Below are 14,558 nucleotides of genomic sequence, written 5' to 3'. Positions count from 1 at the left end.
CGCGGGAAGTGCTCATCCTCCTCGAAGGCTCAGATTGGGGTGTCTAAATGTGTGTGGCTGTAACCAAGATGAGAAAAAAGGAGAGATAGGTAGTATGTTTGAGGAAAGGAACCTGGATGTTTTGGCTATGAGTGAAACAAAGCTCAAGGGTAAAGGGGAAGAGTGGTTTGGGAATGTCTTGGGAGTAAAGTCAGGGGTTAGTGAGAGGACAAGAGCAAGGGAAGGAGTAGCACTACTCCTGAAACAGGAGTGGTGGGAGTATGTGACAGAGTGTAAGAAAGTAAATTCTAGATTGATATGGGTAAAACTGAAAGTTGATGGAGAGAGATGGGTGATTATTGGTGCATATGCACCTGGGCATGAGAAGAAAGATCATGAGAGGGAAGTGTTTTGGGACCAGCTGAATGAGTGTGTTAGTCGTTTTGATGCACAAGACCGGGTTATAGTGAAGGGTGATTTGAATGCAAAGGTGAGTATTGTGGCAGTTGAGGGAATAATTGGTATACATGGGGTGTTCAGTGTTGTAAATGGAAATGGTGAAGAGCTTGTAGAATTGTGCTGAAAAAGGACTGGTGATTTGGAATACCTGGTTTAAAAAGCGAGATATACATAAGTATACGTATGTAAGTAGGAGAGATGGCCAGAGAGCGTTATTGGATTATGTGTTAATTGATAGGCGCACGAAAGAGAGACTTTTGGATGTTAATGTGTTGAGAGGTGCAACTGGAGGGATGTCCGATCATCATCTGAGGGGGGTGAAGGTGAAGATTTGTAGGGGTTTTCAGAAAAGAAGAGAGAATGTTGGGGTGAAGAGAGTGGTGAGAGTAAGTGAGCTCGGGAAGGAGACTTGTGTGAGAAAGTACCAGGAGAGACTGAGTACAGAATAGAAAAAGGTGAGAACAAAGGAGGTACGGGGAGTGGGGGAGGAATGGGATGTATTTAGGGAAGCAGTGATGGCTTGCGCAAAAGATGCTTGTGACATGAGAAGGTGGGAGGTGGGTTGATTAGAAAGGGTAGTGAGTGGTGGGATGAAGAAGTAAGATTATTAGTGAAGGAGAAGAGAGAGGCATTTGGACGATTTTTGCAGGGAAAAAATGCAAATGAGTGGGAGATGTATAAAAGAAAGAGGAAGGAGGTCAAGAGAAAGGTGCAAGAGGTGAAAAAGAGGGCAAATGAGAGTTGGGGTGAGAGAGTATCATTAAATTTTAGGGAGAATAAAAAGATGTTTTGGAAGGAGATAAATAAAGTGCGTAAGACAAGGGAGCAAATGGGAACTTCTTTGAAGGGGGCTAATGGGGAGGTGATAACAAGTAGTGGTGATGTGAGAAGGAGATGGAGTGAGTATTTTGAAGGTTTGTTGAATGTGTTTGATGATAGAGTGGCAGATATAGGGTGTTTTGGTCGAGGTTGTGTCCAATGTGAGAGGGTTAGGGAAAATGATTTGGTAAATAGAGAAAAGGTAGTAAAAGCTTTGTGGAAATGAAAGCTGGCAAGGCAGCAGGTTTGGATGGTATTGTAGTAGAATTTATTAAAAAAGGGGGTGACTGTATTGTTGACTGGTTGGTAAGGTTATTTAATGCTTGTATGATTCATGGTGAGGTGCCTGAGGATTGGCAGAATGCTTGCATAGTGCCATTGTACAAAGGCAAAGGGGATAAGAGTGAGTGCTCAAATTACAGAGGTATAAGTCTGTTGAGTATTCCTGGTAAATTATATGAGAGGGTACTGATTGAGAGGGTGAAGGCATGTACAGAGCATCAGATTGGGGAAGAGCAGCGTAGTTTCAGAAGTGTTAGAGGATGAGTGGATCAGGTGTTTGCTTTGAAGAATGTATGTGAGAAATACTTAGAAAAGCAAATGGATTTGTATGTAGCATTTATGGATCTGGAGAAGGAATATGACAGAGTTGATAGAGATGCTCTGTGGAAGGTATTAAGAATATATGGTGTGGGAGGCAAGTTGTTAGAAGCAGTGAAAAGTTTTTAATGAGGATGTAAGGCAAGTGTCCGTGTAGGAAGAGAGGAAAGTGATTGGTTCTCAGTGAATGTAGGTTTGCGGCAGGGGTGTGTGATGTCTCCATGGTTGTTTAATTTGTTTAGGGATGGGGTTGTTAGGGAGGTGAATGTATGAGTTTTGGAAAGAGGGGCAAGTATGCAGTCTGTTGTGGATGAGAGAGCTTGGGAAGTGAGTCAGTTGTTCGCTGATGATACAGCGCTGGTGGCTGATTCATGTGAGAAACTGCAGAAGCTGGTGACTGAGTTTGGTAAAGTGTGTGAAAGAAGAAAGTTGAGAGTAAATGTGAATAAGAGCAAAGTTATTAGGTACAGTAGGGTTGAGGGTCAAGTCAATTGGGAGGTAAGTTTGAATGGAGAAAAACTGGAGAAAGTAAAGTGTTTTAGATATCTGGGAGTGGATCTGGCAGCGGATGGAACCATGGAAGCGGAAGTGAATCATAGGGTGGGGGAGGGGGTGAAAATTCTGGGAGCCTTGAAGAATGTTTGGAAGTCAAGAACATTATCTCGGAAAGCAAAAATGGCTATGTTTAAAGGAGTAGTGGTTCCAACAATGTTGTATGGTTGCGAGGCATGAGCTATGGATAGAGTTGTGCGCAGGAGGGTGCATGTGCTGGAAATGAGATGTTTGAGGACAATATGTGGTGTGAGGTGGTTTGATCAAGTAAGTAATGTACGGGTAAGAGAGATGTGTGGAAATAAAAAGTGTCGTTGAGAGCAGAAGAGGGTGTTTTGAAATGGTTTGGTCACATGGGGAGAATGAGTGAGGAAAGATTGACCAAGAGGATATATGTGTCGGAGGTGGAGGGAACGAGGAGAAGTGGGAGACCAAATTGGAGGTGGAAAGATGGAGTGAAAAAGATTTTGAGTGATTGGGGCCTGAACATGCAGGTGGGTGAAAGGTATGCAAGGAATAGAGTGAATTGGAATGATGTGGTATACTGGGGTCGACATGCTGTCAATGGATTGAACCAGGGCATGTGAAGTGTCTCGGGTAAACCATGAAAAGTTCTGTGGGGCCTGGATGTGGAAAGGGAGCTGTGGTTTCGGTGCATTATTACATGACAGCTAGAGACTGGGTGTGAACGAATCGGGCCTTTGTTGTCTTTTCCTAGCGCTACCTCGCACACATGAGGGGGGAGGGGGTTGTTATTCCATGTATGGCGAGGTGGCGATGGGAATAAATAAAGGCAGACAGTATGAATTATGTACATGTATATATATGTATATGTCTGTGTGTGTATATATATGTATACATTGAGATGTATAGGTATGTATATTTGCGTGTGTGGAGGTGTATGTATATACATGTGTATGTGGGTGGGTTGGGCCATTCTTTCGTCTGTTTCCTTGTGCTACCTCGCTAACGCGGGAGACAGCGACAAAGCAAAATAAATAAATATAAAAATATAAATAATTACCCTTGGACCTCTTCCTAAAAAAGTGTTTTAGTGTTAACCAAGGCCTCTTTCCAAAGATTACTGCAGACCAAGGCTGCACTACTGAAAGCAATATGGAAATGTGGACTCCTTTGGTGCACAAAGTTCTTCGATGAGGCTGTTCTCCCTAGGATGCTGACCCACCAAGGTAAGTTTTCACCCAAGGCGTACCCTTGTGCAGGTAAAGTCCAGTAATGCCTCCACTTTTTAACTCCATGCAAACAATTCTTTTTCAAGATTTTAGTCTATTTAGTTGTCTAATATGTTATTTAAGAAAATTTTGTTTGCTAGTAAACTAAAAGGTCAGCTGAAATAAGGAATTCAGCATTAACACTAATTTGAATTACTATGTTTTGTTATAGCGTACCTTGGTCCAAACGCTTCTCTATTGAGCTTGGAAGCTTGGCAGTGGGTTCCAATTCAGGAGGATGCTGGTAACAAGCCAATGAAGCTAACCCACAATGCTGTCGCATCTTAACAGCCTCACCCACCACCTGTCAGTGTGTGCATTAATTAGTATTAGTAGATTAGTGTTTGCACTTGAGTGGCCTGTGGTTTCACTTCCTATTTGAGTTAATAACATCAAACATATCACAAACTGAAAGCCCATGAGTATTACGAACTTCAGTGAATTAATTTCATCTAATTACTGTGCTTTCTCAGGGGATCCAATTTTCAAGGATGACTAACTTGGTGGAAGTGAACACATGTAGATAAGTTTCCCTGTTTAAAATTGCAACTGTTACATAACAAAAAGGGATTAAAATTTTGGTTTACCCAAGAGGCAGCACTGTGAATGTAAGTTAGATTCAAATTCTCCTCATGATTTAGGGTATTTTGTGCAACAAGTTGAGTATCCCTTATCCAAAAATCTTGGGACCATAAGTGTTTCAGATTTTGAATTTGGGGGGGATTTTAGAATATTTCCATATACATAATGGGATATATGGAAAACAGGATGGTATGGAAACAACATTAACACTAGGTCTGGGTTCATCTGCTAGTTACATCAGGCAGAAGAGATCACTGTGAACAGGTGCAGGAAGCAGGACAAGCAATCCAATCAGAGAGCGATACATATGCCAAGGCATCCGACCAGGTGACCATCACTTGCTGGGGAACAGAGTCCGACCAAATGCTGGAATCAGTATCTCCTGAGGATGACCCTTGAATGGTCAAAACGTTGAGGTATGCTTCAGCTTTAATCTGTTTGTTTCCATACCATCCTGTTTTCCTCCCTGTTTTCCTCATTTGTCATGATGGATAATAGATAATGAGACATCTTGGAATGGGACCCAAGTCTAAACACAAAATCCATTTACGTTTCATAGACAACTTATACACATAGCCTGAAGATAATGTATACAACATCTTTATCAATTTTGTGCATGAAACAAAGTTTGTAACAATGAACCAACAGAAAGCTAAGGCGTCACTACATCAGCCGCCCATATGGACAATCTGTGGATGTTTGGCATCACCTTCATTCCTGACTCTGAATCTATATTCACACAGAGCAGATAATAAGCAAAAACACAGCGAGTAATGCACATAAGTCTGGCAGTGACAATGGTTTGTAACAAACTGGTGCCAACAGAGCGTCATAGCCCAGCATTGACAAGTGAGATCGATATGGAATTTTCCACCTGTAAGATCATGTCACTGCTCAAAAAGTTTTAGATTTTGGAGCATTCAAGATTTTTGGATTAGGAACGCTCAACCTGTTACTAGTTTACTCTGGGGGATCAATTTAAGACCTTTGGGAAATGGATGAAGCTACAAACAGAATAATATGCACTATTGGAGATGAATCAATCAAGAAAATCTAAGGTCCAGTCATTAATAAGTTCAGAGATGTGTACAGCATAAACGATCAGTGCTTATTAGCAGAAAGGAAGATTATAAGGAAAGCCAGAAATATGAAGGATGACAAAACAAAACTATTGGACTTAGCCATAAAGTGGGTTCCAACAAAGTCTGAGAAATTAATACACCAAGCAAGAGGTTGAAGGATGAAAATCTTTAAAATCTTTGCTCAAGATCATATACCAGATAGAGAGGGAAGAAAAAAATGCTCCATAAAGATTACTGAAGGCCATGAAATTGCCATATGCAATTTTTGTGATAAAGGAAAAAGGAAGAACTGATGGTTATAATCAAAACATAACAGGACATCCAACTATGGTGATGTTTTCCTCTAGAGTCGTCTCACCAAGAGATAATTCTGTAGGCACAGGCAAAGAAACTTAAAAACAAAGAGAAATTCACTACAGGGTTCACCAAATGTTATACACCAGGTGATGACAAGGGAAAAAAGCAAAGAATACAGTTAAGGGGGAAAAAAAAAGGAACAACAAATTAAGCAAGAGGAAGGAAAGTCTCAGCCAGAACTGTTGACATTTCAGGAATGTTTGGCAATCAAGACATCAAAGTGAAAGTAATTAATACAAATCATGATGATTTAATAGTAGACAGATAAGAGTTGGAATTTGGGGATCATATTAGGGGGTAATGGACCTGGTACTGCTGCAGTTGTGGAATGAAAGCTTAATACATAAGATTTTACCTGATCTGCCCAGAAGCATAAATGATAGCAAGAGAGGAAAAACATTTTAAAGAGGGGTTAATTTGGCCAGTCTAGCTTTCCATCTCTCTGATGTCCATTCCCTCTGGTAATCTTTCAAGGGGGTGGCCACAACAAATGTATCCATAACTGGTGACCTCTTAGTTCTGTTTCTTAGCCTTTTGTGCCTCATTCTTAACAGACCACTGGCAGAAAGCAAGTCTAGCACGGTGTTTCCAGTGGCTCCCACCTAATGTTCCTACCAACCAATTCCACCTAATGTGTCTACCAAATGTTCCCGCCTAAATTTCATCCCAATACTTCTACCTGATCTTCCTGCCTAATTTTTCTACCTACTACTACTTAGTCTCCTACCATTTTGACAAAAGGGAGGGCTAGCACACCACTCACCACAGGAAAATCTAGTTACAATGAATGAGTACTCTGAGATAAGTGTTATATGTGACAAGGAGAGATTGTATATTTGTGGAAAGAATGACATGTGTAGGTGAATCAAGAAGAAAAGACAGCTACCTGAGTCAGAAGAATGCAACTTGACAAACAATGAGGTGCTGGCTCTCTACATATCACTAACTCTACCAATACCTAGGCAGGTAATACCAGTAATGTACCTCCCTGGTAGGTGGCTTCCTACCAACTGATTTCAATAAAAGATAGCCATAAGTTTCAAGAAACGGAGAAAGATGGCACATTCAGACAATATAGAATGGGTAGAATAACTGTAGGAAAAAAATATAATATTTTTGCTTCAAAGAACTGCAGCAATCCAAAACAAATATACTTATGTATGTAAGTAGGGGAGATTGCCAGAGAGCATTATTGGATTACGTGTTAATTGATAGGCACGCGAGAGAGACTTTTGGATGTTAATGTGCTGAGAGGTGCAACTGGAGGGATGTGCAGGCGAATGTGAAGATTTGTAGAGGTTTTCAGAAAAGAAGAGAGAATGTTGGGGTGAAGAGAGTGGTGAGAGTAGGTGAGCTTGGGAAGAAGACTTTTGTGAGGAAGTACCAGGAGAGACTGAGTACAAAATGGAAAAAGGTGAGAACAAATGACGTAAGGGGAGTCGGGGAGGAATGCAACGTATTTAGGGAAGCAGTGATGGCCTTGCGCAAAAGATGCCTGTGGCATGAGAAGCGTGGGAGATGAGCAGATTAGAAAGGGTAGTGAGTGGTGGGATGAAAAAGTAAGATTATTAATGAAAAAAGAGAGAGGCATTTGGATGATTTTTGCAGGGAAATAATGCAAATGACTGGGATGTGTATAAAAGAAAGAGGCAGGAGGTTAAGAGAAAGGTGCAAGAAGCGAAAAAAGAGGACAAATGAGAGTTGGGGTGAGAGAGTATCATTGGATTTTGGAAGGAGGTAAATAAAGTGCGTAAGACAAGGGAACAAATGGGGACATCAGTGAAGGGGGCTAATGGGGAGGTGATAACAAGTAGTGGTGATGTGAGGAGATGGAGTGAGTATTTTGAAGGTTTGTTAAATGTGTTTGATGATAGAGTGGCAGATATAGGGTGTTTTGGTCGAGGTGGTGTGCAAAGTGAGAGGGTTAGGGAGAATGATTTGATAAACACAGAAGATGTAGTAAAAGCTTTGCGGAAGATGAAAGCCGGCAAGGCAGTGGGTTTGGATGGTGCTGCAGTGGAATTTATTAAAAAAGGGGGTGACAGTATTATTGACTGGTTGGTAAGGTTATTTAATATATGTATGACTCATGGTGAGGTGCCTGTGGATTGGCAGAATGTTTGCATAGTGCCATTGTACAAAGGCAAAGGAGATAAAAGTGCATGCTCAAATTACAGAGGTATAAGTTTGTTGAGTATTCCCGGGAAATCATATGGGAGGGTATTGACTGAGAGGGTGAAGGCATGTGCAGAGCATCAGATTGGGGAAGAGCAATGTGGTTTCAGAAGTGGTAGGGGATGTGTGGATCAGGTGTTTGCTTTGAAGAATGTATGTGAGAAATACTTAGAAAAGCTAATGGATTTGTATGTAGCATTTATGGATCTGGAGAAGGCATATGATAGAGTTGATAGAGATGCTCTATGGAAGGTATTCAGACTACATGGTGTGGGATGCAAGTTGTTAGACTCTGTGGAAGGTATTAAGAATATATGGTGTGGGATGCAAGTTGTTAGAAGCAGTGAAAAGTTTTTATCGAGGATGTAAGGCATGTGTACGTGTAGGAAGAGAGGAAAGTGATTGGTTCTCAGTGAATGTTGGTTTGCAGCAGGTGTGCGTGATGTCTCCATGGTTGTTTAATTTGTTTAAGGATGGGGTTGTTATGGAGGTGAATGCAAGAGCTTTGGAAAGAGGGGCACGTATGCAGTCTGTTGTGGATGAGAGAGCTTGGGAAGTAAGTCAGTTGTTGTTCGCTGATGATACAGCACTGGTAGCTGATTCGGGTGAGAAACTGCAGAAGCTGGTGACAGAGTTTGGTAAAGTGTGTGAGAGAAGAAAGTTGAGAGTAAATGTGAATAAGAGCAAGGTTATTAGGTACAGTGGGGTTGAGGGTCAAGTTAATTGAGAGGTAAGTTTGAATGGAGAAAAACTGGAGGAAGTGAAGTGTTTTAGATATCTGGGAGTGGATCTGGCAGCGGATGGAACCATGGAAGTGGAAGTGAATCACAGGGTGGGAGAGGGGCACAAGATCTGGGAGTGTTGAAGAATCTGTGGAAGTCGAGAACGTTATCTTGGAAAGCAAAAATGGGTATGTTTGAAGGAATAGTGGTTCCAACAATGTTATGTGGTTGCAAGGCATGGGCTACAGATAGAGTTGTGCAGAGGAGGGTGGATGTGCTGGAAATGAGAAATTTGAGAACAATATGTGGTGTGAGGTGGTTTGATCGAGTAAATAATGAAAGGGTAAGAGAGATGTATTTATCTTATTTTCATTTATTTTGCTTTGTCGCTGTCTCCCGCGTTAGCGAGGTAGACCAAGGAAACAGACGAAAGAATGGCCCAACATACAAATACACATTTTTTTTTTTTGCTGTCGCTGTCTCCTGCGTTTCCGAGGTAGCGCAAGGAAACAGACGAAAGAAATGGCCCAACCCACTAACTTACACATGTATATACATATGTCCACACACGCAAATATACATACCTACACAGCTTTCCATGGTTTACCCCAGACGCTTCACATGCCCTGGTTCAATCCACTGACAGCACATCAACCCCAGTATACCACATCGATCCAATTCACTCTATTCCTTGCCCGCCTTTCACCCTCCTGCATGTTCAGGCCCCGATTACACAAAATCTTTTTCACTCCATCTTCCCACCTCCAATTTGGTCTCCCACTTCTCCTCGTTCCCTCCACCTCCGACACAAATATCCTCTTGGTCAATCTTTCCTCACTCATTCTCTCCATGTGCCCAAACCATTTCAAAACACCCTCTTCTGCTCTCTCAACCACGCTCTTTTTATTTCCACATATCTCTCTTACCCTCACGTTACTTACTCGATCAAACCACCTCACACCACACATTGTCCTCAAACATCTCATTTCCAGCACGTCCATCCTCCTGCGCACAACTCTATCCATAGCCCACGCCTCGCAACCATACAACATTGTTGGAACCACTATTCCTTCAAACATACCCATTTTTGCTTTCCGAGATAATGTTCTCGACTTCCACACATTCTTCAACGCTCCCAGGATTTTCGCCCCCTCCCCCACCCTATGATCCACTTCCGCTTCCATGGTTCCATCCGCTGCCAGATCCACTCCCAGATATCTAAAGCACGTCACTTCCTCCAGTTTTGCTCCATTCAAACTTACCTCCCAATTGACTTGACCCTCAACCCTAGTGTACCTAATAACCTTGCTCTTATTCACATTTACTCTTAACTTTCTTCTTTCACACACTTTACCAAACTCAGTCACCAGCTTCTGCAGTTTCTCACATGAATCAGCCACCAGCGCTGTATCATCAGCGAACAACAACTGACTCACTTCCCAAGCTCTCTCATCCCCAACAGACTTCATACTTGCCCCTCTTTCCAAAACTCTTGCATTTACCTCCCTAACAACCCCATCCCTAAACAAATTAAACAACCATGGAGACATCACACACCCCTGCCGCAAACCTACATTCACTGAGAACCAATCACTTTCCTCTCTTCCTACACGTACACATGCCTTACATCCTCGATAAAAACTTTTCACTGCTTCTAACAACTTGCCTCCCACACCATATATTCTTAATACCTTCCACAGAGCATCTCTATCAACTCTATCATATGCCTTCTCCAGATCCATAAATGCTACATACAAATCCATTTGCTTTTCTAAGTATTTCTCACATACATTCTTCAAAGCAAACACCTGATCCACACATCCTCTACCACTTCTGAAACCACACTGCTCTTCCCCAATCTGATGCTCTGTACATGCCTTCACCCTCTCAATCAATACCCTCCCATATAATTTACCAGGAATACTCAACAAACTTATACCTCTGTAATTTGAGCACTCACTCTTATCCCCTTTGCCTTTGTATAATGGCACTATGCACGCATTCCGCCAATCCTCAGGCACCTCACCATGAGTCATACATACATTAAATAACCTTACCAACCAGTCAATAATACAGTCACCCCCTTTTTAAATAAATTCCACTGCAATACCATCCAAACCTGCTGCCTACACATGTATATATATATATATATATACGTCCACATGTAAATATACATCCCTATACATCTCAATGCATACATATATATATACACACACAGAAATATACATATAGACATATATACATAATTCATACTGTCTGCCTTTATTCATTCCCATTGCCACCCCACCACACATGAAATAACAACCCCCTTCCCCGCATGTGCGCGAGGTAGCGCTAGGAAAAGACAACAAAGGCCATATGCATTCACACTCAGTCTCTAGCTATTATGTACAATGCACTGAAACCACAGCTCCCTTTCCACATCCAGGCCCCAAGAACTTTCCATGGTTTACCACAGATGCTTTACACGCCCTGGTTCACTCCACTGACAGCAGGTCAACCCCGGTATACCACATCGTTCCTATTCACTCTATTCCTTGCACGCCTTTCACCCTCCTGCATGTTCAGGCCCCGATCACTCAAAATCTTTTTCACTCCATCTTTCCACCTCCAATTTGGTCTCCCACTTCTCGTTCCCTCCACCTCTGACACATATATCCTCTTGGTCAATCTTTCCTCACTCATTCTCTCCATATGACCAAACCATTTCAAAACACCCTCTTCTGCTCTCTCAACCATACTCTTTTTATTACCACACATCTCTCTTACCCTTTCATTACTTACTCAATCAAACCACCTTATACCCCATATGCCCTCAAACATCTCATTTCCAGCACATCCACCCTCCTGCACACAACTCTATCTATAGCCTAAGCTTCGCAACCATATAACATTGATGGAACCACTATTCCTTTATACATACCCATTTTTGCTTTCCGAGATGATGTTCTTGACTTCCACACATTCTTCAATGCTCCCAGAACTTTTGCCCCCTCCCCCACCCTATGATTCACTTCCGCTTCCATGGTTCCATCCACTGCCAAATCCACTCCCAGATATCTAAAACACTTTACTTCCTCCAGTTTTTCTCCATTCAAACTTACCTCCCAATTGACTTGACCCTCAACCCTACTGTACCTAATAACCTTGCTCTTATTCACATTTACTCTTAACTTTCTTCTTTCAAACACTTTACCAAACTCAGTCACCAGCTTCTGCAGTTTCTCATCCGAATCAGCCACCAGCGCTGTATCATCAGCGAACAACAACTGACTCACTTCCCAAGCTCTCTCATCCACAACAGACTGCATACTTGCCCTTCTTTCCAAAACTCTTGCATTCACATCCCTAACAACCCCATCCATAAACAAATTAAACAACCATGGAGACATCACACACCCCTACCGCAAACCAACATTCACTGAGAACCAATTACTTTCCTCTCTTCCTACACATGCCTTACATCCTCGATAATTACTTTTCACTGCTTCTAACAACTTACCCCCCACACCATATATTCTTAATACCTTCCACAGAGCATCTCTATCAACTCTATCATATGCCTTCTCCAGATCCATAAATGCTACATACAAGTCCATTTGCTTTTCTAAGTATTTCTCACATACATTCTTCAAAGCAAACACCTGATCTACACATCCTCTACCACTTCCGAAACCACACTGCTCTTCCCCAATCTGATGCTCTGTACATGCTTTCACCCTCTCAATCAATACCATCCCATATAATATACCAGGAATACTCAACAAACTCATACCTCTGTAATTTGAGCACTCACTTTTATCCCCTTTGCCTTTGTATAATGGCACTATGCAAGCATTCCACCAATCCTCAGGCACCTCACCATGAGTCATACATACATTAAATAACCTTACCAACCAGTCAACAATACAGTCATCCCCTTGTTAATAAATTCCACTGCAATACCATCCAAACCCACTGCCTTGCCGGCTTTCATCTTCCACAAAGCTTTAACTACATCATCTCCGTTTACCAAATCATTCTCCCCAACCCTCTCACTTCACACACCACCTTGACCAAAACACCCTATATCTGCCACTCTATCATCAAACACATTCAACAAACCTTCAAAATACTCATTCCATCTTCTTACATCACTACTACTTGTTATCACCTCCCCATTAGCCACCTTCAATGAAGTTCCCATTCGTTCACTTGTCTTATGCACTTTATTTATCTCCTTCCAAAACATCTTTTTATTCTCCCTAAAATTTAATGATACTCTCTCACCCCAACTCTCATTTGCCCTCTTTTTCACCTCTTGCACCTTTCTCTTGACCTCCTGCCTCTTTCTTTTATACATCTCCCACTCATTTGCATTATTTCCCTGCGTAAATCATCCAAATGCCTCTCTCTTCTCTTTCACTAATAATCTTACTTCTTCATCCCACCACTCACTACCCTTTCTAATTTGCCCACCTCCCACACTTTTCATGCTACAAGCATCTTTTGCGCAAGCCATCACTGCTTCCCTAAATACATCCCATTCCTCCCCCACTCCCCTTACCTCCTTTGTTCTCACCTTTTTCCATTCTGTACTCAGTCTCTCCTGGTACTTCCTCACACAAGTCTCCTTCCCAAGCTCACTTACTCTCACCACTCACTTCACCTCAACATTCTCTCTTCTTTTCTGAAAACCTCTACAAACCTTCACCTTCGCCTCCACAAGATAATCATCAGACATCCGTCCAGTTGCACCTCTCAGCACATTAACATCCAAAAGTCTCTCTTTCGCGCGCCTATCAATTAACACGTAATCCAATAACGCTCTCTGGCCATCTCTCCTACTTACATATGTATACTTAGGTATATCTCTCTTTTCAAACCTGGTATTCCCAATCACCAGTCCTTTTTCAGCACATAAATCTACAAGCTCTTCACCATTTCCATTTACAACACTGAACACCCCATGTACACCAATTATTCCCACAACTGCCACATTACTCACCTTTACATTCAAATCACCCATCACTTTAACCTGGTCTTGTGCATCAAAACTACTAAAACACTCACTGAGCTGCTCCCAAAACACTTCCCTCTCATGATCTTTCGTCTCATGCCCAGGTGCATATGCACCAATAATCACCCTCCTGTCTCCATCCACTTTCAGTTTTACCCATATCAATCTGGAGTTTACTTTCTTACACTCTATTACATACTCCCACAACTCCTGTTTCAGGAGTAGAGCTACTCCTTACCTTGCTCTTGTCCTCTCACTAACCCCTGACTTTACTCCCAAGACCTTCCCAAACCACTCTTCCCCTTTCCCTTGAGCTTCGTTTCACTCAGAGCCAAAACATTCAGGTTACTTTCCTCAAACAAACTACCTATCTCTCCTTTTTTCTCATCTTGGTTAAATTAACACATATCTAGACACCCCAATCTGAGCCTTCGAAAAGGATGTGCACTCCCCGCTTGACTCCTGTTTCCCCCTTTTAGAAAGTTAAAATGCAAGGAGGGGAGGGTTTCCAGCCCCCGCTCCCGTCCCCTTTAGTCGCCTTCTACGACACATGAGGAATGTGTGGAAGTATTCTTTCTCCCCTATCCCCAGGGGATGTGTAGTAATAAAAAGTGTGAGGCTGAGAGAGCAGAAGAGGGTGTTTTGAAATGGTTTGGTCACATGGAGAGAATGAGTGAGGAAAGATTGACCAAGAGGATATATGTGTCAGAGGTGGAGGGAACAAGGAGAAGTGGTAGACCAAATTGGAGGTGGAAAGATGGAGTGAAAAAGATTTTGAGCAATCGGGGCCTGAACATATAGGAGGGTAAAACGCGTGCAAGGAATAGAGTGAATTGGAATGATGTGGTATACCGGGGTCGACGTGCTGTCAGTGGATTGAACCAGGGCAGGTGAAGCGTCTTGGGTAAACCATGGAAAGTTTTGTGGGGCCTGGATGTGGAAAGGGAGCTGTGGTTTCGGTGCATTACACATGACAGCTAGAGACTGGGCATGAACGAAT

General features: G+C 42.2%; 1 protein-coding gene across 3 annotated transcripts in view; it reads right to left on the bottom strand.

Moving 5' to 3' along the window:
- The window catches only part of LOC139751360 (phosphatidylinositol 4,5-bisphosphate 3-kinase catalytic subunit alpha isoform-like), a 230,685-nt gene that overhangs the window by 152,751 nt on the left and 63,376 nt on the right, over positions 1 to 14,558 (bottom strand). For all 3 annotated transcript variants that reach the window (XM_071666721.1, XM_071666722.1, XM_071666720.1), the window contains exon 5: positions 3,819 to 3,945. In XM_071666721.1, coding sequence (XP_071522822.1) covers positions 3,819 to 3,945 — 127 coding nt within the window. The remainder of the gene's footprint in view (positions 1 to 3,818; positions 3,946 to 14,558) is intronic.

The sequence above is a fragment of the Panulirus ornatus genome, chromosome 11, assembly GCF_036320965.1.
Source record: "Panulirus ornatus isolate Po-2019 chromosome 11, ASM3632096v1, whole genome shotgun sequence".
NCBI lineage: Eukaryota > Metazoa > Arthropoda > Malacostraca > Decapoda > Palinuridae > Panulirus > Panulirus ornatus.
This window is presented reverse-complemented; position numbering and strand designations above follow the sequence as displayed.